Genomic DNA, 26,076 nt, shown 5'->3' on the forward strand with positions numbered 1-26,076 from the left:
AGCACGCTTTCGTGTTTATCACCATGGCTAGGTTTCAAGCTCGTAAATGGATTGATTGAATTGATAGAAAAAACAAGTAACATCAGTACATATGACATTAGTATAAATATTCGAGGTCATCATCGGACCTTTCAGCGCTGACCGTCTAAATGAGCCATAGAATCAGCTTCATTCACCCCGAGACTGGTCATAATAGGTTGTACTCACAAGCCTTCGTCTCATACTTGCCCAGGCCGACGATGATGTTCTGGGGTTCTTGAGGCTTGTTGTCGAAGTAGTTCTCGAGGATGCTCTTGACACCATTAGCGTAGCGAGTTTGTGCATCCAAGGTCGTGCCAGAGTAGTGAGGAACCATGCCGTTACCGCCGCCGAGAGGGTTCTTCATCGTGCGCCAGACATGGTCTTTGGGTGCGGGCTGGACGTTCCAGACGTCACCAGCGTAGCCTGTACAAAGTTGTCAGTTCGCGTTCCAAGGCAAACGCAATGGCTAGGTACCAGAAAGGTGTCCGCTCTTGAGTGCCTTTGCGACGGCATCTTTGTCACAGATGGCACCTCGGGCAGTGTTAACAAGCCAGGCTCCCTTCTTGAAATGTGAGAGGAGTTCTTCGTTGACGAGGCCCTTCGTTCCCTCGTGCAAGGGGCAGTTGACGGTGACGACGTCACACTAATGTCAGACACTCTCCTTTAGAATCGATGCACAAAGCGGACTGGGGAAATTGTACCTGTGAGACGAATTCCTATATAATGTGTGAGTCTCTGACACGATCGGTGGGTGAAAACTCTCAAAATACCTTGAGATCCTCTACGCGACGGGCTTTCACAGCATCAGCGGCAGCTAGCAAGATGAAATTTCATTAGACACGATTGAAAGGAACGGGGTCTGTAGATGCATACCTTGGGGAAGAGCGGCGTAATCGTAGTATAGCAGTTCCTTGCAGTCGAAGGGCACAAGGCGCTGAAGGACGCGATATCCAATGCGACCAGCTCCAATTGTGCCGACGACCTTGCCCTCAAGGTCGAACGCATTGCGCGCAATGTCTGACACTTGCCAATCCCCACGTTCAATCATCTTGGACAGGGATCAGAAACAGTCGAAAAAGTACAAGAGGTATTCTTACCTCATGAGCGGGAACAAAGTTGCGAACAAGCAACAACATGCTCATGATGACATGCTCGGCAACGGAGACCACGTTAGAACCTGAGACCTAGATCACTTTTATTAGAGTTTCAACAGATTTGGTCTTCCGAGGAAGCATACCTCCAGAACCTGAACTTTATGCTTCACAGCAGCGTTCAGGTCAATGTGGTCAGAACCGACGCCAGCAGTCACACAAAGCTTCAATTTCTTGGCCTAGAGCGAGGACGGACGCATTAGCCTCATTACAGTGCAAGAATAACTGAGGCTACACACCTTCTCAAAAAGGTCGGCCGTGAGATATCCAGGATGGAAGGGCGTGGTTATAAGAATTTCCGCCTAAAGCGAGCCGTGTCCGTCAATCACTGATCAAGGGAACATGTTATCTGAACCCTCACATCCGTGATATGCTTTTGGAAGTCGCTGTCTGGTCCCTCTTTGCTGCTTGAGACCTACATTCACATTCCACTACATGAATGGTTCATCCATACTCAGACAAAAATAGTAAGCTCACGATGAACTCGTGGCCCTGGGAAGTGAGCCATTCCTGCAGGCCAAGCTGAGAGACGCGACTGTTAGTAGGTCGTATTGTCAGGGTTGTGTACCATTACTTACTCGGTTTTCAACGGTACCGAGAAGACGCGGCTCCTCTTCCGCAGCCTTGAAGCCGTTGTACAGAATCGCGAGGATCTAAGACACGGTAATCATTAGGACCGCGTTCGCTGAACCAAGCAGCATGCGCGCTTGCCTTCATTTTCTCTTGGTGTAGGATGCGGTTTGAGTGAAAGCTGCGAGCGGGGGTGCGCTGAGCGAATGTTCGTGCGTTTCTGAGGATGGAAAACATGGTTTTATATAGGTGAGGAGAGGACAAGGACAGGCAGATAGAGAGTCAGGCCCCATGACCCAATTTATTGCTAAAGTAGACATCCCCATCATCCATTCTTCCACGAGCGCAGGAAAGCAAGTGACCATGTCTGAGGGCGCCGAAGGGTGTATGACATAGTGCACGCTCACAGTTCCGATTCTAGCCCGTTAAAGCAAGCCGGCCCGGGCTACAACCCGAGAATGCACAGGGGCGCCGGGTTGCGTGTCCTTGGTCTCTGTAGAGTCTCCAGTGGTCCCCAGCCAGTCGTTATCGTAGCGTTCTTGCCACGACGCCGGGCGTTTTCGGTATAAAAATAGAATCCCTGTATACGATCTTGTACATCGGCAAGAAATGGGGTTGATCAGGAAGTTGATGGAGCGCGTGCCAGTGGGATAGGACGAACTCGTAAACACAAAGTCGCCCACGGATCTTGGGGGATTGTAATGCAGTAGTTCCATACGGAATGGCCTCCTGGGAAATGGTGTGACCCGTGAGCCCAAACCACGGGCGGGATAGGATGGTCATTCTCGCGGAAAATATGATGGACGGAACCGGGAAGCAAGAAGGTCAGAATATGGTTCCTATACGGATACGATTAGGGACCATCGCAGTAATGGGACTATATGAATCCATGATACAATAATTATCGTCAAAACCTATCCTGCGTATGGGGTTAGCGACTTTTCATAATGATCCTATCAACCCACTCACTACATAGTGACCATGTTTGTGAGCTCATTTTCAGGCGTCATGATCATCTCGTACTCCTGTATGTGTGGTTTACTTCCTTTATGCATCGATTTTACGACTTCCCATTCAACTCGTATGAAGACCCACATCCACCGACGGATTATCTCAGCAACTTCAAGCCAGAAGATACTGGCACTCCCATCAGTCTGGGAATGAAGATGGCTCGACAATTTGATGGACCAAGTGAGTCTGAGAATCAGGTTTAGGAACACGACCAATGGGTACGTAGGCAATGGATAAAGCAGCACTGGGCGCAGGCCCCATGGGTACGACATGTGCACTCTGCTAGAGCCCAACGAAGGGCTAAGCAGGGTCGTGTCCCCATCCGATGACGATGTGGGAATGTGAGATCGGTTCAGAAGGGGGAGCATGAGTTTCTTGGGTGGAGATGGCTTGTCTCTTTCGCCTTGGCCACTCCTCTTCAGCAAATCAAGACCCCAGTCGTTGGTGACATCCCACCAAAAAGAGTATAGGGAGTTCACCGCGGCAGCAAACAGCCTGCTTCAACGTCAGCTTGTTTACGGAGGAAGAAAGCCATGACTCACCACCATCGAAAGAGGGATGTTCCTGAATGATTCACCGAGCCGACTGGTATTTGACCGTCAATAACGACGACTCGTTGGGCTGCAGAAAGGAAAATAAGGGGGAAGGCTGTGGCATATTTCAGAGCATTGTACAACGGCCGAGTAGATTCGTTTGAGGCCGCAGAGTATTCGACAACGCACTGCCGAAATCGTATTGCGTAGGGAAGGCTATAGCTGACTTAATCCCCCGCTTATTGCTATAGCATTGGACTCACCTCATAATGATAGGGAGCACCCAGCGACTCAGCCCAGAGAGAGTAGGCGGAATGAGAAGGCTATTCCCCGGAGATAGCATGCACAATGACAACCATACGTCGCCCAACACCTTTGCAAAGGATGTGCATATATCGGCGAATACGACGTCGGCAAAGTAAATCCGTCCGTCCATATGAGGGAACAGGCACCTTCGCAACGCGCTATAACACGCGCTGAGCGTCCGCGAGTATACAAAAGAATAAGGACAAAAACTTACTGAAGGAATTTGTCGCGTTCAAACTTTTGACATATTTCGAACGGAGAAATCAAGACCAGAATAATACAAAGTGCAGAGATAGCTGGAATGTACCCAAACGCATCCACTAATGATGGGTCGTTCCATGTCGCCGAGCAGTAAAGTAGCCAGGAGGCCAGTCCCCATGCGCAATATATGCCGAAGAGTTTGTACGTGGAAGAGTAGATGAAACGGGCTCTAGGTGGATGTTGGTGCCCATTCGCGCGTAATGGAAGAGATATTGGCTGCGAGGTGTCGTGCGTTCGAAGTTCCATGGTCCCTACGATATCGACCTTGAGCAAATCTAGTCCGTGTACATTGGTGGCCCATCCGAGAATCCCAACCCCAACGAGCAGAAGAACGCGAAAAGGGAGCGGGAAAACGGCCGCAAGCGTGTGTTCTGGGTCGGCGTCGTCCATCCTGCGGTCAGCGTCTAGGTATTGAGGGCGACGTGGTGGTCATAAAGAAAAGTGGAGAAAAGCAACGCTACTGCGCCAGTGACAGTTCTGCAGCCACGTGACGTATTGAATCTGTTCACTGCCCGACCGACACCATGTCCCAAAGTCAAGCGGGAGGCGCATATGGCAGCAAAGCTGCAGATACCGACTTCAGGAAGAAATGGGACAAGGAGGAATATGCTGAGAAGGCGAAGAAAAAGGACCAGGTAAGGTGTCGTAAGTCCGTTGGACGACAATATGTTGCTCATGTTATATACAGGAGGAAAGGGAACGGATGCAGGAGAACGACGAGAGGATGAAGCAAGGTGAGCCATCAAGGCGGCTATCATCTCCCGGATACACTGCTCACAATAATCCATAGGAAAGAAGCCTAGAAAGGGCAAGAAGGATGACCTCCCGAAACCAACAGAACTGATGAAACAGCGCGAAACGCCGCTCGAGCTTGATAAGAACTTGAATAAGACGATGGTCGTGCAGAATCCGGGTGGTCGCGGTCCTGGCCAGCCTGGCTTCCACTGTGAAACGTGTAATCGAACGTACAAGGACAGTACTGGCTACCTGGACCATATCAACGGCCGAGCGCGTGAGTTACAAATATCTGTGCTACGCACCTCAACCACTGACTGAGAACGAGTGCAGATCTACGGGCCTTGGGGCAGACGACAAAAATAGAGAGATCGACAGTTGCTCAAGTGCGTGCACGTATAATGCTTCTCCGCGAAAAGACAAAAGATGCTGCCAACGCCAAAGCCTTTGACTTTGATCAAAGGCTAGCAGACATCAAGGCCAAAGAAGTGCAGGCTCGCGAAGAAAAGAAAGCACAAAAGAGAGCCGAGAAAGAGAAGGCTCGCTTAGAGTTGGCAAAGGATGCCATGGAACAAGACACCGATCTAGCAACGATGATGGGCTTTGGTGGCTTTGGTTCAACCAAGAAATAGGTATGGCGCTGTGTACTCTACATGCTACTGATTACATTTGTGGGTCTACGTACGTTTGACTAAAGATAATATGAACTTGACTTCTGCCACTTCCTGCTCCTCCTCGATCAATGTTTCTGCGCCTTGTTTTCGTTCTTTGGCATCTATCGGGATGTTTCGAACTGTCTTCTCGATGAAGTCTGCGTGCTTCTGCATGGCGGCCAGCAGATCGGCACCAGTACCGTCCTCGAATTGATAGAGAACATCGACCTCGTCTGTGGATTGTAAGCCTGCCTTCTTTCGCAACTTCTGGATACGGTTCGTTATCTCACGAACTAACCATTCGCTTTGAAGGTCAGGGTGGATCTGAATGTCTAGCCGAACGACGACATCGTTGTCAGTATGCGTGGCATATTGGGCTTCCAACCCAGCAGGCAGTTCGAGATATCGCTGAACAGTCAAATCACCGCTGACTAGTTCAATCCCGTCAACTGTGATCTTCCCTGTTGTTGTGTATGCCTTGATATCCTCGCTGGTGGCACTTGGCAAAGCATTCTTCACACGTCCGAGATCCTTTCGCAACTTCTTCCCAAGGACCGCCCAGTCCGCGACCGCACGGTATTTCACTCCAGATGCAGACTCGTCCGAGGTGAAAACGATATCCCGAACGTTGAGTTCTGACTGTATGTATCGTTGGAGGGGCTTGATGTCTTCCAGATATCCCACATCCGGATGGAACACCATAAGCTCCATCAAGGGAGTCTACAACATGATTAGCCACAAGGAATGGCACATGAATGGCAATGCTCTGACCTTCAGGGATAGATTGTTCTTTTCCCGCAGGTACCTCGTCAACTCGATGATAGTCTGCATCCGCTTGACTTGTCTCTCAATGTCCTCGTCGAAATATTCCGCCTTCGGGTCGGGGAAGGCCAAGAAGTGCACTGATCGAGTGTCGCCTGCTGAAGGATCTTCGGGGATAAAGGTTCGAAGTGTCTGGTAGATATTCTCCGTGATGAAAGGTGTGAACGACGACTGCAAGAATTTAGTCAGTCTAGTGCGTCTCTCTCCACATGCAACACCTTACCATTGTCCTACAAAGGGTGAAAAGGGTCTCGAACAGCGTGTTTAGAGCCGCGGCCGTGTCCTCAGGCCCATCTTCGCCCTTCAAGCGCTTGCGGTTGAATCGGATGTACCAATTCGTGAGTTCGTCCACCAAATCAAGAAGACGAGGGATGACATTATACAGCCTATATGCTGCCATCTCCTCCTTCACGAGCTTGATAAGGGATTGGCATCTAGCGAGAATCCAACGGTCCATAACGTTGTTTGAGACAGCGGCGTGCGGGTTGTACTTGAAGTCATTGCCTGTTGTTTTCTTGTACAGCGCGGCGTGCCCAAGGAAGAAACGGAACGAGTTCAACCACGGAAGCAGCACGCGGGATACGACCTCTCTGACGCCCTCTTCTCTGAATCGAAGGTTATCACCCCGCACGATGGGCGAATTTACCAGGAACATTCTATACCAGCGGTCATTTTCGACTCCATTAGGCTTACACTAAGCAAACTCACCGAACGGCATCCGCACCATACGAATCAATCACGACATGAGGGTCGGGGTAGTTTCGCAGACTCTTACTCATCTTCTTTCCGTCCCTGCCATGAACGGTGAGTGCCAAAAATACGAGTACGGTGTTAAAACTCACGCAGCAAGAACGAGCCCAGTAACAATCAAGTTCTGCCACGGTGCTCGGCCGAAGAGGTGAGTGGAGAGTACGAGGAGGGTGTAGAACCATCCACGAGTTTGATCTATTCCTTCACAGATGAAATTCGCAGGGAAGGTGTCGTCAAATAGTTGCTGGTTTTCAAACGGATAGTGTTGTTGGGCATATGGCATGCTGATAAACCAGAGTTCAGCCTGTAGACGAGACTTGATGTGAGTGACTATGCTGACCTTCCGGATTCAAACCAGCAGTCGAAGACCTCTTCAACACGTTTCAGGTTTCCTTTGCCTTTACTTGAAGGAATAGTGATATGGTCGATCTTGTCTCTGTGTATATCAGTTATGCCCGTCACGCCAGACAACTTCTCCAGTTCCTCGACCGAGCCAACACATACAACCTTCCACCCCTGAATAAGCAACGAAGCAGTGGAGGCATTTGGGTGTGCGTACCTCTTCCATATCATCACTAGCCCATAGCGGGATCGGCGTTCCCCAATACCGATTCCTTGATACATTCCAGTCGCGCGCGTTGGCAAGCCAGTTTCCGAATCGACCATCACCGACACTCTGCGGCACCCATCGCGTCTCCTGGTTGTTTGCTACCAGCTGGTCGATGATAGGCTGAACTCGTATGAACCAGACTGGCACGGCACGATACAACAACGGAGTACCCGACCTATTATTGTCCGATATATGAGGCGCCACTTGCAAATACTAGTCGGGGCACTCACCGCCAGCAGAACGGATACGTATGTTTTAAGGTGGATTGCACAATGAGACGACCTTTCGCTTTGAGGACTTTCTGTATGTCCTTGTCTGCGACCTTGACATGTTGCCCTTGGAAGTCAGGTACTTCCTTGGTAAATAGGCCAGCATCGTCGATGGGGCAAGGTGGCATTTCATCAGCTCGAAGAACCCCGTTGGCGATGGCAATACGATGATCATCTTCACCGAATGCTGGCGCCTGATGAACGATACCTGTACCATCAGCATCGGTGACGTAGGTATCTACAACAACCCTGAACGCTTTGTCTTCGTACTATGCAACGACGAATCGTCGAGTCAGTCCAAAGGATACGAGGAAACGCGTCCAACGGTACCTGATCTGTGAAATACTCAAACAATGGGACGTATCTCCAGCCTTTCATATCGACACCTTTGAATTTTCCCAAGATCTTGTATTTGGCTTTCTTGGGATCTTTGTATAGAGTCCCAAGAAGACGTTCATGTAGTATGAAATTCTGATCTCGATCTTGGTCGTGTATTTTGATGTAGGTGAAGTCGGGATGAACGCAAAGGGCAAGATTCGAGGGCAATGTCCAAGGAGTGGTTGTCCATGCAAGTAGCGATGTTTTTGGATCGTCCACGAGAGGAAATGAGATAGTAACTAAATGGCATTGGTAAGTGGTAGAATGTTTGACATGACGCGAACCGTACCTGCTGGATCGCTGACTTCTCTGTAGTCTTGCCCCGCTTCAAAATTCGATAAAGGTGTCGTGCATCCTGTAGAGTATGGCATAACACGTAGACCGCGGTACACCATCCCCTTCTTGAACAATTCGCCGAATGCCCACCAACATGACTCCATGAATGATAGATTAAGTGTCTTGTAGTCATTATCGAAGTCGATCCAGCGTCCCATCCGTTGTACGGTGTGCCTCCATTCAGATGAGTATCGCATGACAATACTTCGGCATTCATCGTTATATTTGTCGATACCCATAGCGAGGACGTCTTCCTTGCCCCTGATGCCTAGTTTCTTATCGATCTCGTGCTCGACTGGCAATCCATGGGTATCCCAACCAAATCGACGGATGACATGGTGGCCGCTGACATGGGCATGTCTTGTGACGATGTCCTAACGTGGGGCTTTAACCCAATAGATGTTGTTTGATGCAAGAGTCCACCAACCTTGATCGTGCCAGCTAGCAAGTGTCCGTAATGCGGTAGACCCGTCGCAAATGGTGGTCCATCGTAGAAAGAGTACTCCGGCTTTCCCTCCGATAGTTTCAAGCTCGTCTGGAACGCGTCAATTTCCTTCCAGAACTCTATGACCTTCTCCTCCTCCTTCGGGAAGTTGAACGGCGCAGAGACTACCCTCACAAAAGACCATGTTAATCAGTTGTGATACCAAGGAGAAGAACGTACTATCGTGCGACGGGAATGACATTGTGGATGGAGTCAACGGTCTGCAAACACGAAGGTCAATCGATTTCTGACTTTGTATGATTCATTCTGATTGTGATAGATTGCCAGCCGTAGATTAGATTAGATGATTTGAGTCAATTTCCCCACATCACGTGTGTTTCACGAACTGCCGGGCCTTCACTTCATTTTGTTCATCGTTCAACTTTCTGGAAATGGCTCAAATGATAGGATATGGAATGTCTACTTGTATTGAAGTTTGCCAAGTATCGTCCGGATCATGTCCCCCTGCTGACATCCCTCAAATAGAGGACAGTCAGTCGCCGTTAGTGACAAGGCCCTCTCACTAGGGATTGTACGTACAATGAAGAGCTCTGTGCGCGTCCGGGTTCCCCGATCTCTACCCACCACGGTGGGCGCGTCGTGCGCCCATAAGTAGGCCCAGAATTTCAAATGCGGCGTATGCCAAAAGGTGCCAGTCTGTTTCCCCCTGTAAACGGTCAGTCCGATCTTCTGGAAACCAATGCTATAACATACTTCGGCGCGCGATCCACCATCCTGATGCCGAGGTCACATAAAAATAGAGGACATGAATGGACATGAATTCTATCGGACGCACTCGATTGGCACGATACCAGTCCAGCTCAAGTGTCTGCACTTGGAAGTCATTTGGGCCTCGGATAATGATGCCCACGACGGTTCAATCAATGATCCCATCCCGCATTTCAACAGCTTGGGGTAGGAATATTAATAGTACGGGTGTGCCCAGGCATTGCTATTCCATCATGTGCTGCTAGCTAATCGACTTGATAGAACATCTTCCCATTGAGCCCGTCGAGGGGAGGTGCGTGCTGGCTGTCCTTCTAGTACGGCCGTTCAGCTTATTGTGGCACCAACATATGCCCCATCATGCCTGGCTTCGAGAAAGAAAGAACACCCCCGAAGTTAATGAACGAACGTCCTAGATTGGCTATCTAGTTCTGTTCAGCCATCAATCTGATCTGTCCTTGAAATATGGATTGATGCAGCATCTCCTGGACCACACGGTCGTATCACTGGCCAGCTGGCTGGTTGGGCGAAGCAGTTCGCCCGGTTCAAACACTGTTTGGTGGCGCGGCTGCAATATTTATGCGAATGTTCGTGCGCGTTATTTTGGACAACTCTGCCGCTCGCAGGAACGCCGCTCCGCTTTGAAGTCAAGGACACCTGGCCAACCACCGGCGGCGATTCAATACCAATGGCAGCGTTTATCTGGATACTTACGACACGCCTATGTCAGTCTGTTCGGCCTTGACTCGGTGAGGTCACCTCGGCGTTTTGGTTGAATCTTGGTGTTCGCAATATCGTTTAAGATATCTAACCTATTTCGTTGGGGATTGGATGCCGTGCACTGACTTGACTCCTGTGTCAAGAAACCCATATAGAGGCCAGCGATCAGGGATAGCGCATGCCGGATGGCAGTAGAATTCCATCGTGGGGATTTAATATTCAATACCAGGCAGCTTTTGGTCTGTAATAAGTACGAGAATTGTAACCGAGCACGGCGAAGCAAGAAGTAACATAGTCTAAGCTGAGCGAACTATGTCTAATCTACCTGAGTTGAGCTCAAACTTCTAGGTACAATCAAAGCGTAGTTCTTTGGTGTGAAGCTTGTCATGACTGCCGTTGTCTACCGATAAAGAAACATGACACCAAACTCCACAACCACATGGAAATCTCGGAAATTACATCTCAATCACTGAACGTTGAGAAGGAGCTGGAAATCGCGGGGTGGGGTATACTCTACCGATCATTGACGATCAGCCCAACTCGATGTGATATGTGAACAATAGTAGCGTAAACAAGGGTAGGTTGACGCCTATCGAGGACAGCGAATCGCCGAGATTTGCTCCTCAAGAGACACTGATGTATTCGACTCTTGAAAGTGATCCTAGTGAGGTACAGATGCCACGATATTATATAGCTAAAATTACGATGCAGGAGGTATCATAAATGGTGGTGGCAGTCAATTATCCGGAGTCCTAAAGTGGGTAGCTCTGTTACTGGACCACAGGTCCGGCTGCGAGGCGGATATATTGCAACCCTCAGAATATAACGACGACATGAGGTTGAGCGGCGCCAACAACGAAGCTGCGTGGTCGGTCGAAGAATTGGCCATACGAATGCTTTATCATCACCCTTGTTGACGTGAGAGTCTTGCCTACTTGTAGGCTCGATGACGCGCGTATTAACCGATGCCAGCATCCGGTTATCTCAAACAGAGTTCGGCTCCGTTGATAGCGACGCCAGTGGGGGAACGAGGGTAGCAGTAACTAAATTGTGCTGCTGTTCTCGATGGGCAAGGGCATCTTTGACCCAGCCGATCATGTCAACTTCTCGTTTTGAATCGGCTTCAAGGAATGGATGTGCCTATGCAGAGTGATAAGGGTTCGGCGAGTGAGGGACAACATCACGATACGCACCAGCAACTCGGTATATGTGGCTCGACGCTCTGGCGTCTTGATAAGACATTTACTGACCCAGTCTCTCGCGTCTTCGCTATACTTATCCTCCGGCAATCCCGGCGGGTCACCGTGAACGATGGCTGTCAACTGAGCGAAGACATTGGAGTATGTCTCAGGCGGATACGGATATTGACCGATAGCCAGCTCGATCATGGACAGACCAAGGGACCAGACGTCGGAGGACACGGTGTATGTGCCCAGATTATTTTGGGACTCGCCTTTGATCCGCTCCGGCTGGCAGAAACATATAAGGTGAGCCGTCGAAATAAGATACAAGGCAAACTCACGGCCATGTAGCTTTGGCAACCGATGTTGGTTTTCGCAAGAGACTTCTCGAGCTGTCCGGACACTCCGAAGTCACAGAGCTTGATTTGCCCTTTACGGTTGACAAGTACGTTCGTGGGTTTCACATCTGGAGAATAAATTAAGAACGTGGATGCCTCGAAGAAGATCATGACCTACCTCGGTGGATAATTTGAAGTTCATCCTTGAGAAATTTTAAACCTTTGACCATGCTACTCGCTACGCGACCCAGGACGTCTTCGGGAACACCGGCCCCCAGTAGTTTGTCCAGACTGCCGGCATCCATGTACTCCATGCAATAGTATACACAGGACTCGATGAAGAAGGCGCCGTAGAACTCTACGATCTCTGGGGCGACGGCACGGTGCAGGATGTCGAGTTCCATGATGATAGCGTTGAGCTTTGCCTCCTCAAGCTCAAGTCGAATTTCCTGACAAGGGGGTGAGGCAAGATAATGACGTCAGGCACAGCGCCAAACCTTCATGGCCATAGCGACATTTGTTGGCTTGTGCAGCACTTTCTTGACCGTCCCGTAGTTGCCCTTGCCGAGCTCCTCGTCGAGCTGCAGCTGGTCCATGTTGATGGCGAACGATGCGCCGCTGTTGAAGTTCACGCCCGTGGCATGCAGGATGGCTTTGCCGTTGAAATTAAGAGCACCAGAAGGATCTCTGGCATTTTGGAGTCAGCGATGAGCAGGGCGTAGAATGAGCACTTACACTATCTTGGAGAAATTCGCGAAGGGTGTCCCAAAATTAGCTGGTGGAGTTCTTCTAGGAAGCTCTGATGGTGGTAGAGCAGGGCGGCCTGCACCCAAACCCGCGCCGTGAGCCCCACCACTTGTGCTCGGCGAAGGAATCGCAGTCGGATCGATGTCTTTGAGCGTGAACCCTGGTTTCAGACGGCGTCCAGGCATCGACGTTCCGCCCCGGCCGCGGATGGAAGGAGATGGCGAGGGGAACGAGTGCGCCGTCCGCAGATCCGGTGATTGATTTGGATTGTGGATATTCTGCGACGAAGAGGCCCTGTTCGCCATTGCAGCCATCTTTGCCTGCAAGGATGGTGGTATGGGGGTGTGGGCTTGCCCCGACTGTTTATTGGGAAGGAGGCCGGTGAGTGAATTGGGCATTTGTGTGGAGGTGGTGGTGGTGAGAGAACAAGGTTGCGAGATGACTCTGACTATCAAATTCGGCAGAGAAAAGCTTGCAGTTGAGCTTTCCACCGCAACTCAGTCCCTCGCGGACCTCAGGAAGGCCATTGCAGAGAAAACACATCTGCCCCCCAATTCTTTCAAGCTCATCCATGCAGGGGCCGTCATGAAAGACGATGCCGCAACCCGTATGTTTCTTTGTTGCAAATCGCTTGGATCTTTTCATGGATTCACAACCCTTATCCAGTATCCACCTACAAACTACACGACAAGTCGACAATCGTCCTGATTCCATCTAGCCCTCCCCCTCAGCCAACAACCACTGCAATTAATGCAGAATTGAGTCGAGTCAGGAACAAGCTGAAGCCAGATGTCACGTCTTTCGTCCAAGGCAGCGCAGAAAATGCCGCCAAAGAACACACACGACTCAGCGAACTCTTGCTGCAGTCTCTCCTGGCCCTTGATGGCCTAGACACAGCGAAGATGACAGACGATGCGAGGTTGGAGCGCAAAGCAGCGGTCAATGAGGTCCAGGACCTCTTGGACCAGTTGGATGGCGCCTGGAGAGAACAAAAGCCCAAAGCATAGGCTCGAAGAACGGTTTCCCTTATCCTGCGCCATTAATATTCCAAGCGTAGCCATAGAAGATGCTTTGTACTGCAGCCGTAGAAATCACTGTACCCCTATCACTTATATGAGACTCCCACGGTCGTTAAGATCACTGACTCAATGGCGCCGCAGTTTGACTTTGAACAGGACTTCGACAATGGCACCACCGTCTACACCATCAGGCGAAGGACCACAGACCCCGCCACCCATCAGTCCCGGGGGGACTTACTCAATACAAGTGCGTCTTACTTGCGACCGCAGGTGGTATCTACCAAATTGAAATAACAAAGAGCATTACTGTAGGCTGCAAGATCTACATAAGGCGCCCAGGCGCAGACGGGGATGTCGAGGAGCGTCTTGCGGAAATCCTTTCTATTCGCGACAAACCGAACAATCCATACGCGCGACGCGCTAAGGTAGCGAAAGCCGAAGAACAAGAGAAGCCGGAGGATAAATGGGAGTTCTTCGTTCATTGGGACTCCTTCAACAAACGTTTGGACGAGTGGGTCTCTGGGTCTCGTCTTGTACTGTCGCGCGATCTCGAATGGCCACGTCCGAAGCAATCCAAGGAGAAGAAGGCACCTCATAAGGACAAGGCTCCTGGAAAGGCACGGGGCTTCAACCTACTCAAGAAAGCTACCTCCAACGCGGCCAAGGCCAACTCGCCGACACCAACCCCAGCTCCTGCAACCCCTCGTATAGCTAGCAGATTCTCATCATCCCCGTCACCTGTACCATCCTCGCTGAAACGGAAGCGCATTCCTATGGACGACGAAGAGGAAGAAGACGGTGATGAGGATGCAGACGCGGACGCAGATGCAGATGGTGAAGCTGATGCAGAGGGGGAAATGGATATTGACGGAGACGGAGAGGCCGAATCACTTGACCTTTCCAATGTTGTGGCCGAAGATTCGCAGGAAACCCCCGCAGATTCCTCCGTGTATAGCAAGGAGCAGGAGATTGAGAAGCTTCGCACTTCTGGATCCATGACACAGTCAATTTCCGAGATCGCGCGGGTGAAGAACCTCAATCGCCTGCAGATAGGCAAACACGAGGTTGACGCATGGTACTTCAGTCCGTACCCCAAGGAATACGCGCACATCCCTGTCATGTATATCTGCGAGTTCTGCCTATGCTACTTCCCTTCACCAATGATGCTTACGCGACACCGCAAACACTGCCTACTCCTTCACCCACCGGGCAACGAGATTTATCGTCACGAAGATATATCATTCTACGAGATCGACGGCAAGAGGCAGTTGACTTGGTGCCGAAACCTTAGTTTGCTATCAAAATGTTTTCTAGATCAGTAAGCAAAGCCTACTGCTTCTAGGTTCCTCCGCTGTTCCAGCTGACCCATCTTCTACAGCAAAACGCTGTATTACGACGTTACCCCCTTCATGTATTATGTTATGGTTCGTTCATATCTAGTTTGTTATGCAGCTGGTTTGAAATAGCTCACCCTTGATGCAGGCTCAACGGGATAGTACGGGATGCCATATAATCGGATATTTCTCCAAGGAGAAGGAGTCCGCCGAAAACTATAACGTCGCATGCATCCTCACTCTGCCACAGCATCAGCGTCACGGATACGGCAAGTTGCTCATCGAATTTTCCTACGAACTCAGCAAGAAAGAGGGCAAGCTCGGCAGTCCGGAAAAACCTCTGAGTGACTTGGGGTTACTTGGATACCGTGCATATTGGGCGGAAACTATCATTGATTTTATAGTGAATACGACGGACACGGAGATTAGCGTTGATGATATTGCGCAGAAGACATCAATAACGCATACAGACGTGATGAACACGTACGTCGTTTATCTTCGGTGTATACTAATCAATCTTCCTAAATACTTTTGCTTTTGTCTTTAGGTGCACGACTCTAGGCCTTACCAAATATTACAAAGCGCAGCATATTATTTGCATCGACAGCACGGTGCTCGACAGATACGAAAAGGCTAAGCAGAAGCGACGACGCAGGATTCATCCAGAATATATCAAATGGAAACCCCCTGTATTTACTCGAGACCAGCTTCGCTTCGGCTGGTGATGGCTGATAGATTCATCATCTATGAGATGTCGAGGGTCTCCTTTGTAGTACAGCAGTTTGTACAGTAGTTGTATGTATAGACTAGCATACATGCAGGTTGCTAACAAGTAACCGTATTGATGCTGCTCCATCCAACCCCTCCTGGTACGGTTGTACTTGTGCTTCGATTCATTTCTCAAATGATGTTTGATGCATCACGATGTGACTAAGAACCGAACAGAAACATCAGGAGCCCCCGCAGTATTCTGATGGCGAAATTGGAAACATTTGGTTCGGACCTTATTCATCTCTGTCCGTACGACGAGCGCGAGCGCGGAAGGTCAGACCCTCATCATCTCCATCAAGCATTTGCGTTCCTCCGCCGATAACATTTGCGATCGAGTCAGGATTCGAGATCTGACTTCTGCCTTCAGGCAATATGTGGCGTCGCGTAAGCGTCGGTGATGGCGGTCGTGAACCAGCAGGAGAAAAGACCCCCACCCCAGAGAGTTTCAGGCTGTTTTCCTCTGATGCGAAGTAAGGATGGGGGTCGGACACATCAAGAGAAGGCAACCCCTCTGCATCCCTGAGGGGATTTGCGTCGAAGGGGGAACCGCCACTTGATGCACCGTCGAGGGTCGACATTTTCAGGGTGTGCGGTGCGGCGAAGGATTCCGGGCTGCTCGACAATTCCAGCTCAGACGATGAAGAGGCGTATGGATCTGTCATCGGAGGAGAGGCATCGTGAATACGAATGGTGGGTGGATTCCTCGTGGCGTGGTCTGTTGTTGATGCCTTGACATCGTCGACAACCCCCAAAGTCCTCGCGATCACATATGAAGCGACATCCTGTTGGAATGTTTTAGGCGAGGATATCACAATAGTCACACTGGCACATACCAATCCGGTCAACACTACGAACGGAAACAGTAGCACGAACGCGAGGAGACGAGAGGCATACGCTATACTGCCCACCCATGAATCAGGATGCCAATTCCAAAGATGCTCGACATAAAGCTGCCAGACCGCGAAGGGCATGTCGTACATCGTGTACGGCGACGCAAAGTCGAGAGGAGAAGTCGCATTGTCCATCCTCGAGCTTAATACTGTGGTGGTTTGGTGCTGAGTGTCGCGTGGAATCCGGCGGAGTCAGAAAGAACGCTGCTCGCGCGTGACAGCGAACGACGTCGCCGGCGGCTCCTTATCGACATTTGAATATTTACGTCCCAGTTCATCATTTTCGCTGGTTTTAAGCTCAACAACCCTCGTTAGAAAGTCTCAAAACATCTATTAGACACAGTGGGAATCGAGAAGTGATAGTACACGCTATATAATGTCTGTCCGGGCGTGCATGCAAACCGGGAATATCGCAGATACATAGATCATCGGTGGCCCTCCATCCAAAACGCATGAGCATGAAAACTAGGCAAGGTATCCAAAGCGCGGGAAAACAGATGTAAGCAGGCGATAGCGACGAACCGGACGGTGAGATGGGGATATAGGAACCAGCGAAAATCCGCAAAGAATGAAAAAAAGTGACTATGGATACATGACATTGGAAGGAAAGACGATACCGTCTGATCGCACTAGAACGATTGGCCGGCGTTTCACTAGCTGGTTCTCTGGCGGCAAGCAGCCCAAAACCTCGGTGCACCTTACCTCCACATATGGTGAAGGTTCCGATCCAAAGAACACGCTTACGGGATCCGTCTTCGAGAAGTTCTCTCCGTACACCGTTAGCATCTTGGATGCATGGGGATTGGGTTTGGAAAGAACCGCGCGAGACGAAGCACAGTTCGATTTGGGAGCCTCTGAGGCCCTGTCCGGGGGGAGGTACTTGACGACGCCAGGGAAGGGAGTGACAGGCTTTGACGGGATGGGGAACGAGCCTGTCTGCGGCGCGTGTTGATTGTCGAAGAGAACAGGTGGCACGTAGAAGTTGTACCGGATCTGATCTATAGAAGAGTGGCGGAGGATCAGAACAAACGTAGTCAGTTGATTAGAAGCATAGGTACGTACCTGTACCAACAATGGTCCAGACGCTGGTCTCACCAATGTCAACTTGCCATAGTGAACCTGATGATGCGCCAGAGTCGCTCCCAGACCCACGGCGGCCGGACGTTGCTGATCCAGCAGAGCTCGGACGTCTTCGGCCCTTGGGCATCGTCTTCGCTATGCCGCCGGCGCTCGATGTCGATCGCTTCTTCTTGACACGGCCACCGTCGTTGGACAAGAAGTCTGCTGTGCCTGATGTCGGAGACGCGGGGGCACTATCTACCGACCCGTGTCCGAAGTACTCGCTGCCGGTTGATGATACGGGAGTGGACGCGATTGGAGATGAAGGAAGCGTGGGCGAGTTCGAGCCATTCTGCGTGTTCCATTGACGACCTTCGATGGGCCTGTAGGTGTTAACCTTCTCGCCCATGCAGGACAAGAATGTGCCAGTCTGGCCGGGCGTCCCTGGCTCGGGCATGCCTTTCGTAGCGTCATAAACCTCGAAGGCAATTTTGTGCAGTTGCGAGACCGGGTCTCCGCACACTTCACCTAAGGCGCAGTAATGATCGGCAACACCCTTGGCACCTTCCTGTAATCCACCACCAACAACGGTGGTCTGGTGATCGACCTTACGGATGATCAAGACAGGGCTGACAACTCCCGATGTCAAACATTGGAGGACAACGGTCTGATTGTAGTAGATGGGGATTTGTGACCCGTTGTTGGTAAACGGGATGGCGTTGGGGGGCGGCGAGGGGTAATCGGGTTGAGGCGGCGGCGGCGGAGGGGCGTCAATGCCTCCCGCGGGCTTGTTAACATCGACAATGTACATCACAAACGGATCTGTACGGTTTAAAGTCAGCATGGGAAATGATAAACATAGCGAATGCAATTCTTACCCCAGCTAGCGGTGCGGGCGATAAAAGAGGGAGTTGTAGAGCGAGATCGCTGGTCCAAGCCCATAAGGGGTGCCCCGTCTGAGCCTTTGAAGGACGACCCTGATCCTGAGACACAGAGGTACTTGGTAGAGACTGTCTGCGACCTCAGCCTGTGGAAAAGCGATATCGTCGAACCATGGTTGATGCACACTACGAAGAACGCTTTAATTATGCATCATAAGATGCGTTCGAGGAAGCTACTCACACTCAAGGTTTTTAGCACTCTGACGTTTCTTGCTGGGCTTGCTGATGACCTTGATAGGACGACTTGGAAAGGTACCGATTACACGCTCAGGCTCATCGTCGGACGCGGGGGCAGTAATCTTAACCAGAGCTTCGACTTTCTTCTTCTTTTCGTCGACGTCAGAAATGAAAAGTTGTTTCCCGACACAACGTCCGATGTATGTAGTGCCTGTTGGTGGGTCACTAACATCGAAGGATTTGCCTGAGGAGCCAGTCCACTCTATGGAACCTTCTTGTGGAACGGGCTCGCCGGAAATCGAGACAGTAACACGAGGAGGGCATAACTTCGGATCCTCTCCTCTCCTCACAACATCGGTCCACCATGAGTTGCCGATCATAATAGCGGTCGGCGGAGGACACAAGAAACTATGGCAAAATTATTAGGAATCAAGGAAACCCATATTTCAGAAGAATACCCACCGCTTTTCCGTGCCGTACGATTTTTGAGCCACTTTACTCGACATAACGATCACAGTACGTTCTCCAAACGCTAGGCGATTCGGGGTCCGCACGTATTGATCAAGGAAGGGCCTTATGACAAAGAAGTTAGTGATCGAGCACACGAGTCAGATCGAGTAAGACGTACCGAATGAAGGTTTGAAGATCATTGGAGGCACCCATAACGGAGTGGCCGTGGATCCTCATGCGAGCGAGGGTTTCGTCGACAGCGGGCATTCGGAGGGGAATCTCTGGGTGAGGATTTGAGCCGAGGTAGTGCGGAATATCTGGGAAGCCGTTGACACCGCCTTCCCGGAATGAGTTTGTAGCCTGTGGTGCGACTCCACGTAAGATATCATCGTTGTGGCTGGGCGGCAAGTGAGATGGCACTGTCTGTGGTGGGCCGTTGTGGAAACGCCGGTCAGAGAAGTGATGAAGAGGAGGTGCCTGCGGGAACGGGAGGGCAGTGCCAACTGCGCCCATTGGGTAGTCACCGTCGAAATCAGAGGAATAGTTGCCGTTACTGACGCCAGAGAGGCGACGGTCTGAGATCAAGTCTGGATACTGGTGTGCATTGGAAAAGTCCTTGCCAGGAGGGAAAGGAGACGAATGTTGAAGGCCACCAACTGGATCGCTGGGAGTGAGTGGCGAGACCTTACCGCTGGAATACGCCGACGACATCCCATTCATCACTTCGTACGGGTTGTTCCCTGACCCATTGAACGGTGGCACCGAGTCACCAAAGGGAGGATGCGAATACAAGTTGTCTCCGTTCAATCCGTATGATGGTGGTCCCAACGACGACGACGACGAGGCATTTGTCCTGTAACGGTGCGATGCGAACGTATTCGCCGAGTTTGTATTGAAGATATCATAGTTCGTGTGGTCCGTGTCGAGGCCGTCCAGCTGCTGCATATTGTGGTGAGACGAGGGTGGCTGGTGATCTGCGGAGTGCATATTGAAGTTTGGGTCGAGTTCTGGCTGGTAAAGGGGATGCTGGGAGGAGGAGGGCGAGGTCGCGGCCGCAAAGTCCATGGAGAGCTTTCTGTCGTGGTTGTCTCTGGCAGGATTGAGGATGTCGGCCAAATCCCAGCGAGACGCGACTGAGGAAGAGGGCGCGCTGTTGACCACGAATTCTGATCGGCGTTCGGGGTTTGCCGAGGTCGATATTGGAGGCAACCAAGCAGCTTGGGCCATCCACTGTGTCCCAACTACTGGAAGATTGCAGTTACCTGGCTCAACTTGGTTGAGTACGAGGGTTGGGGGGGACTCGAATATATCATTTTGATGTTTGTTTTATATCATATCCCGTTTGGTGTCCATGCTCAATACGGCATTGTGCACACAACCGCGGATTCGTGACCAGAATGCAAATTTGGTTCCGAACGACGATTTCGCGCAGATTTCGACACAAAAGTATTGGCCTCGAAAAGATTCTCGCGCCTGTGCGCTTCGTCAGCGAATCGGTTTTGACGGGGAATTTGAAGCCTGTCCGCTCCGAATTTGCACCCAACCTGCCCGATTGGCTCACTGCAGGGCCTCCCCGTTAGCACCTTGTGCTGCTGGCGTTGCCGTGTCGGCGGAATTAGATTTCATCTTCAGCCTCGATCTCACTTCCATCCAGAGTCCTACTCGGCATTTCCCATCCTCCCCTATGCTTTCCCTCCAAGTATGTGTCCCTTCCAAGCCCCTTCGCCGTCCTCCCTGCTCGCTGCGTCCACCTCTCCTCCTCGCCGGGCTCTGTTGTCCTGCCTGCACCTCGTTTCTTCGTCTCTTCTCCAAAGTCACAACCTGGTCATCTGCTACAGCTTACAACACTTACGTACTGACATATCTGATAGGCACGCAGCTCACCCCAATTCAGTACTATATTCGGTACCAGCAGGCAAGACAACCAGCCCGTCGATCGACAAACTGACCCCCATGTACTGAACCGTGCTTCTTCGTACCTTGTCTGTTTCTATGCTTATATTTACTACTTGACAGTGCTTCTGGAGTATGCGATGGAATCATGTTCTCCAACTTGGCGCCATCTCTCGGTCAACGCCGTGGATCTTCCAAAGAACTGACGGCATTCGGGCTCTTTAACTTGATCTCTGCGCATGGCTCAATGGTTTCGGGAAGCCGGCTCCGTCAGAATACTATGTTCCGCATATAAATGATACTCCAATCTCAGCCAGATGGCCTGGATTGAATTGTGCGATGCGCAAGTCTCAAGTACCAGTTCGCTTGATCTTATTATCAACACCCTAATTTGATCGTATCTCGCTCCAGATACTTTGTCTGGCCCGCCGGCTCATCAAATGCGACAGTGGTATCTATTCCAGTCCTGAAAGGGTCGCTGCCAGAGTAGAGGATATTTCCTTGGGCCCAACCTTCCCTGTAACGTGTGATCCCAGGTCCAAAAGTTTATATGTATGTCCATCGCCTTTATATGACCCCAGGCATTTAATTTAACAACGTATACGTGAGGATTGTTGGCGTAGGCGACGTCAAATGAGGATTTAAGTGTTCGTGTGGCGTGTGTAAATGTAGTCGATAATATGCGCGTCTAAGTCTCCCATCCGTATCCACGACTCTAGCAGCGTCGACGACTTGGACTTGAAGATGACGTCAGCTGTATTTCAATACTGCAGGAAACTGAAGAGCTCAAGGAAGGAGAACGAGGAGTCTTGTATCTAGCCCCATCTTCCGCCGATGGTCTCGATGTCGGATGCAAAGTCATGGAGAGATCCATGCAGGGAGGTTCCCTCCTGGCTCTGCAATATGACAACATCTCAGATACCACAGATAGCAACATAATTGCTGGGGAGGGATGCTCCAGAGTTGATGGTGGCGCTGTGGAGGATGTAGTGAATTGAGACGGCGAATACTCTGGGCTTGCTGGGAAGTTCGACAAAAGAGGTATAGGAGCCGCCGGTTGGCTTCAATACCGCCGGTCAGAGGAGTGTTCAAATGATGGTAGGACATGAAAGGCACCTGAGCGCGATGGTGAGCCTGCAGCTCTTCGTGTCTTTTTCGAGCTAACGAAAATAAGTAAGTTAATGCAGCTAGAAGCCGCGGCGAAAAGCACATTGGTTATCTTATGAGGTACGTTATCGTGCCGCAAGACTGGCGTTTTTGCTATTTCTTACAGGAAAGTATGATCTGACATTGCATCGAGCACAGCTGCCTATCGCTTCGTCCCGCATGCGGCCCCTGAGTTGCTCAGGCTCATTGACACCATTCGCAGAGATGACAGACGCTTGCATCCGCAACCGTGCCGGACCGTACGAGACTACTACACTAAGCTACTGCACGGGTGAGCGTGCCTAGTGCGTCTCTCCTTGGAGAATGCAAGCTCCGTCGACGTCTTTAGCTTTGGTGAGTTACTTACCTCCTTTGCTTGTGCGAGCGAAGCCGTAGCGCTATTCGTTATCTACGGCAAGTCGGGACACTCATCCGTCCAACTGATACATCCGCAATGAACGGTAGGCATCAAAGGCAGGAGGAGCGCACCAGAACCTTCATTTCATTTTCTCTACGGAAAGTCCTGTCTTAATTCGGGGTCTACTTTCACCGTCTGACTGCCTGGGCGATCCTTGAAACATATGTAGTGCGTATGGCCGTAACAACAGAAAGATTCAATAATTGCAGGCCTGAAAGGACCGTCAAAAGAGCGGCGAATGCCCTGAGTGTGAGACTGTATGATGTGTGGGGGATGAAAAAGTTTGGTGATGCCGTTTCCCTGGCCAGACCAATTATACGCCTCGCTGAGGTCACTATCTCGCACGGAATTGCCGTCGTAGATAGTGAAACATGATAAAGATATCGCCGTGTTCTCCTCGCCCCTCGGTGTGTTAGGAGCACGACAGGGGATATCATATATTTACAGCTCTCGCGGGTCTGCACATGTGAAAAGCAGAGAGAGATTTTCCTTGGGAATGAGCAGTGGTTGTCATTTAGTGTGACCAAGAAACAGGGAATTTGAGTAGAAGGATTCCCGACCACGTGGGAGAGCGCTGGGTGACGGTTACGCGGTTGAGGACGCTGATTGCCAACTTCAACACCGGCACAAGTCTGCACAGCAAATTGTTTGCCCGTCGTGGCGGCAGTCCCTTTTTTCCTGGTTGATCCCTGGCCACCAGGTTACCTCGTTCCTCTACCACCTCGTTGACGGGACGCTTCGCTGGTTTACAAGCTCAAGATTGACACTCCCTTGGGCAGTCAGTGAACCCGAACGGCAAAGGCGTGTCAGTACAGCTCGCGCCCAAAATGTCCGTATCATCATATCGGCTGGAGGCAGCGCGCCCCCGCCCTCACCCGCCGCCTCTTCAATTCAAGGATTCATCGTACCAGTCGACGAGTTCCAGCCTAAGTAGTCAGCAGCAAGACTCACAGACACTCCTTTACAACCTCCCCTCCCCACCGTCCATGCCATCTCCACCGCCGTCGAGTCCTCGAAGGAACCGACTGACTTCCCCTTCCTCACCGTCGTTTCCTGGCCGCTCGAGAACGCCGATAAGTGGCGGGCGTACGACACCGATATCCAGTGCTCGAAATAGGTCCACCACACCGCTGGGGGTTTCTCAGAGCGAGCTGGAGAGGTTTGCAGGTCACTGTCGAGCTTGGTGAGCACCGTCGCGTTTGCTTGATGTCGTCTCTTGAATGTATATAGGTACTTCGACCAAGATGAAGACGCCGGTCGTCTAATGACGCAGACACTGACTAGTCTCCCTCCCTCACAGCGAGCACCGTTCTCGCGGCTACAGGCGTCCATTCGATCTGCATACCACCAGTCAGTCAACGCACGAAAGACCGCAGAATATCGCGCGCATCTGAGCGCCACGTCCCCCGGAGGCTCTCTGTCACCTGCCTCAAGAGCTGATCCATACGGTGCTCTTGCTAAGAAAGGTAAGCTGTAGCAGCAGTGCACACTAGACCGCGCCGTAACATCGTGCAGAACGCTATGATAGGTTCGATCAATTCGTGAGGACTTGGTGTACAATGGGCATGCCTGGCACTCAGCCTTTTTTCGAAGGTTTGTGGGGTATCATGAGACTCGAAGTCGTCCCTCAGCATCTTGGCGGTGCCGGTGCCCAGCGAATTGAATGGATACTGGATGATGCAGTATTTAAAGAAGCAGCGTAGGTACATGCACCTCAGACAGCGTAATCTAAATGTGATTGACTTTCGCAGTGGAAAGGACTTCATGCTGGAAGCCATTGATGTTCTGAAAGGGGTCCGTATCTCCCTCCTTCGACGGCTTACTTGCGCCTAATAATACGCGAACAGGTGCTTGGCTTCGAGGAATCAAGTACCTCAAAATGCCCTTCCCCGTCGCCCAATTACGACGACGCCATTGGGTCACCCGCCCATTTGCGTACACAGTCACAACCTTTATCCTCGCTTTCCAACCGCGCCTCGATCGCAGCACCTACAGTTCAGCCGAAACGTGCGAGGGCACCCAGCGATCCATTTTTAGACACCCCCGCCCTTTCTGAATCAGCACCATTTCCCCCAAGCCGTTCCACCGGAAGCACCGCTGCCGCGAAGACGATTAACCTTGATGGAGCTTCTGAACCCCTTAGCCCATCCACCGATACGGACGAAGCTCGAAATATACCCTGGCGGAGCGACTTTCAGGACAGTGACTTGGAGGAAGACTCACTTCGAATATGGACATCTCCAGACATATCTAACCCCGAATACCTCAGCTTGCTACAGCTCTTTCCTACATTCATCACTAGACGCGCGCTCCCTCGCTTCCCCGTCACGCAAGACAGCAGACGGACAGCAGATATTGAAGAGGGCGACGATGAGCCAGAGCTAAGCGAAGTTCGTGTCGGCACAGGGACTATCCGCTTGGGCCCCAAGGTACGCAGCGATGGGTGGGAGGGGGGATGGTGGACTCGCTTCATCATGTGGTTACGGAGGATATTTTGCTAGTTGAGCGCCCCATCTGTCCGTTTATACATATCTTTGATCGGACACTATTCTTGTTACATAGGATCTTAGTCCCTGCTTGTATACTTGTGCTACCTCATGTTCATAAGCGAGAACCGTCGGTAAAGCAATATTGAACCGATTCGATACAGAATGTATTGATTTGGCTCCACAACGCAAGGCAGTGCTTGCCGCTACGCTATCAGAGTCACCTTCGACGCCGTTAGAGTATAATTACAAATGCATCTGATGCCAACAGAAGCAGGTCCCCTTCGCCACGTACATAAACATCAGGAAGCTGGAAAACCAGTTCTGATGAGATCAAGTATATGGTTAATATGGAGCAGACGGGCACCCGCTCCAGTCTCGTGGTCTGAGATGAACCCTATTTACTTCCTGGTTACATACACTCTTTCCTCGGGCGGGCCCCGGTCCTTGGACGCGCAGCACGCCCCGTACCATTGGACTCACGGCGGCCTGCTGCATTTCCAGGGAATAGTTTACCATCGGAGGAAAGAAGGTGGATGAATTCAAACATGGGTATACCTTTCAAACTGACGTGGAGCTTGCACTTGACTGATGCACCCATATACCTTAGAAAGTAGCATTAGCAAACCGAGTCGCATAGGGGGTTCGATAGATATCCGAATTGCGACGTCTGATCAGGCTGATCAAGCCAGACTGTCTTCGCTTAACGTACCGCGGAGGCTTTGTCTGCATGCACGCATGTAGAGGTAGGCAATTGGTGCCAGCGCCGGTCAACATCCCCGAGCCAGACCCTGATTGTCAAAAGATGCTTTACGGCAGGAGAGATGCATATCTAAGCCCTGTGGCTAGCGAGAGAAGCAGCTGAGCCTGTGGCCCCTGCCAACTTAAGA

The 26,076-nt window shown here is 51.0% G+C and overlaps 10 protein-coding genes across 10 annotated transcripts; 4 read left to right on the forward strand and 6 right to left on the reverse strand.

The window, feature by feature from the left end:
- Positions 1-131: 131 nt before the first annotated feature.
- Positions 132-2,525, reverse strand: FDH1_2 (formate dehydrogenase (NAD+); the record flags this gene model as incomplete). Its single annotated transcript, XM_036776965.1, has 14 exons — positions 132-145; positions 208-444; positions 496-664; positions 723-737; positions 792-835; positions 895-1,069; positions 1,119-1,205; positions 1,259-1,351; positions 1,412-1,474; positions 1,534-1,587; positions 1,650-1,694; positions 1,751-1,825; positions 2,207-2,322; positions 2,426-2,525. The coding sequence occupies 14 exons, from the start codon at positions 2,523-2,525 to the stop codon at positions 132-134; spliced, it is 1,287 nt and encodes a 428-aa protein (XP_036630585.1).
- A 185-nt stretch (positions 2,526-2,710) lies between these two features.
- On the reverse strand, positions 2,711-4,243 carry PC9H_007435 (uncharacterized protein; the record flags this gene model as incomplete). Its single annotated transcript, XM_036776966.1, has 4 exons — positions 2,711-3,248; positions 3,296-3,502; positions 3,550-3,750; positions 3,807-4,243. The coding sequence occupies 4 exons, from the start codon at positions 4,241-4,243 to the stop codon at positions 2,711-2,713; spliced, it is 1,383 nt and encodes a 460-aa protein (XP_036630586.1).
- Positions 4,244-4,377: 134 nt separating this feature from the next.
- Positions 4,378-5,220, forward strand: PC9H_007436 (uncharacterized protein; the record flags this gene model as incomplete). Its single annotated transcript, XM_036776967.1, has 4 exons — positions 4,378-4,488; positions 4,542-4,587; positions 4,644-4,865; positions 4,922-5,220. The coding sequence occupies 4 exons, from the start codon at positions 4,378-4,380 to the stop codon at positions 5,218-5,220; spliced, it is 678 nt and encodes a 225-aa protein (XP_036630587.1).
- A 45-nt stretch (positions 5,221-5,265) lies between these two features.
- ILS1 (isoleucine--tRNA ligase) lies at positions 5,266-9,092 on the reverse strand (the record flags this gene model as incomplete). The annotated part of the gene is made up of 12 exons (XM_036776968.1): positions 5,266-5,961; positions 6,013-6,234; positions 6,287-6,719; positions 6,772-6,855; positions 6,906-7,097; positions 7,154-7,320; positions 7,373-7,598; positions 7,654-7,961; positions 8,023-8,309; positions 8,360-8,780; positions 8,834-9,015; positions 9,071-9,092. The coding sequence occupies 12 exons, from the start codon at positions 9,090-9,092 to the stop codon at positions 5,266-5,268; spliced, it is 3,240 nt and encodes a 1,079-aa protein (XP_036630588.1).
- A 2,228-nt stretch (positions 9,093-11,320) lies between these two features.
- On the reverse strand, positions 11,321-13,000 carry PC9H_007438 (uncharacterized protein; the record flags this gene model as incomplete). The annotated part of the gene is made up of 6 exons (XM_036776969.1): positions 11,321-11,476; positions 11,530-11,805; positions 11,859-11,983; positions 12,034-12,304; positions 12,353-12,542; positions 12,591-13,000. 6 exons carry the CDS (start codon positions 12,998-13,000, stop codon positions 11,321-11,323), a joined length of 1,428 nt encoding a protein of 475 aa, XP_036630589.1.
- Positions 13,001-13,040: 40 nt separating this feature from the next.
- On the forward strand, positions 13,041-13,609 carry PC9H_007439 (uncharacterized protein; the record flags this gene model as incomplete). The annotated part of the gene is made up of 2 exons (XM_036776970.1): positions 13,041-13,209; positions 13,269-13,609. The coding sequence occupies 2 exons, from the start codon at positions 13,041-13,043 to the stop codon at positions 13,607-13,609; spliced, it is 510 nt and encodes a 169-aa protein (XP_036630590.1).
- A 178-nt stretch (positions 13,610-13,787) lies between these two features.
- Positions 13,788-15,680, forward strand: ESA1 (Histone acetyltransferase; the record flags this gene model as incomplete). Its single annotated transcript, XM_036776971.1, has 5 exons — positions 13,788-13,868; positions 13,921-14,939; positions 15,000-15,045; positions 15,104-15,438; positions 15,503-15,680. The coding sequence occupies 5 exons, from the start codon at positions 13,788-13,790 to the stop codon at positions 15,678-15,680; spliced, it is 1,659 nt and encodes a 552-aa protein (XP_036630591.1).
- Positions 15,681-15,959: 279 nt separating this feature from the next.
- PC9H_007441 (uncharacterized protein) lies at positions 15,960-16,751 on the reverse strand (the record flags this gene model as incomplete). The annotated part of the gene is made up of 2 exons (XM_036776972.1): positions 15,960-16,508; positions 16,560-16,751. 2 exons carry the CDS (start codon positions 16,749-16,751, stop codon positions 15,960-15,962), a joined length of 741 nt encoding a protein of 246 aa, XP_036630592.1.
- Positions 16,752-17,198: 447 nt separating this feature from the next.
- PC9H_007442 (uncharacterized protein) lies at positions 17,199-20,470 on the reverse strand (the record flags this gene model as incomplete). The annotated part of the gene is made up of 6 exons (XM_036776973.1): positions 17,199-17,614; positions 17,679-18,497; positions 18,554-18,742; positions 18,798-19,201; positions 19,256-19,366; positions 19,422-20,470. 6 exons carry the CDS (start codon positions 20,468-20,470, stop codon positions 17,199-17,201), a joined length of 2,988 nt encoding a protein of 995 aa, XP_036630593.1.
- A 3,057-nt stretch (positions 20,471-23,527) lies between these two features.
- On the forward strand, positions 23,528-25,201 carry PC9H_007443 (uncharacterized protein; the record flags this gene model as incomplete). Its single annotated transcript, XM_036776974.1, has 5 exons — positions 23,528-23,883; positions 23,931-24,166; positions 24,216-24,399; positions 24,452-24,494; positions 24,548-25,201. The coding sequence occupies 5 exons, from the start codon at positions 23,528-23,530 to the stop codon at positions 25,199-25,201; spliced, it is 1,473 nt and encodes a 490-aa protein (XP_036630594.1).
- Positions 25,202-26,076: the final 875 nt, after the last annotated feature.

The sequence above is a fragment of the Pleurotus ostreatus genome (genome assembly GCF_014466165.1).
Source record: "Pleurotus ostreatus strain PC9 chromosome Unknown scaffold_5, whole genome shotgun sequence".
Lineage (NCBI taxonomy): Eukaryota > Fungi > Basidiomycota > Agaricomycetes > Agaricales > Pleurotaceae > Pleurotus > Pleurotus ostreatus.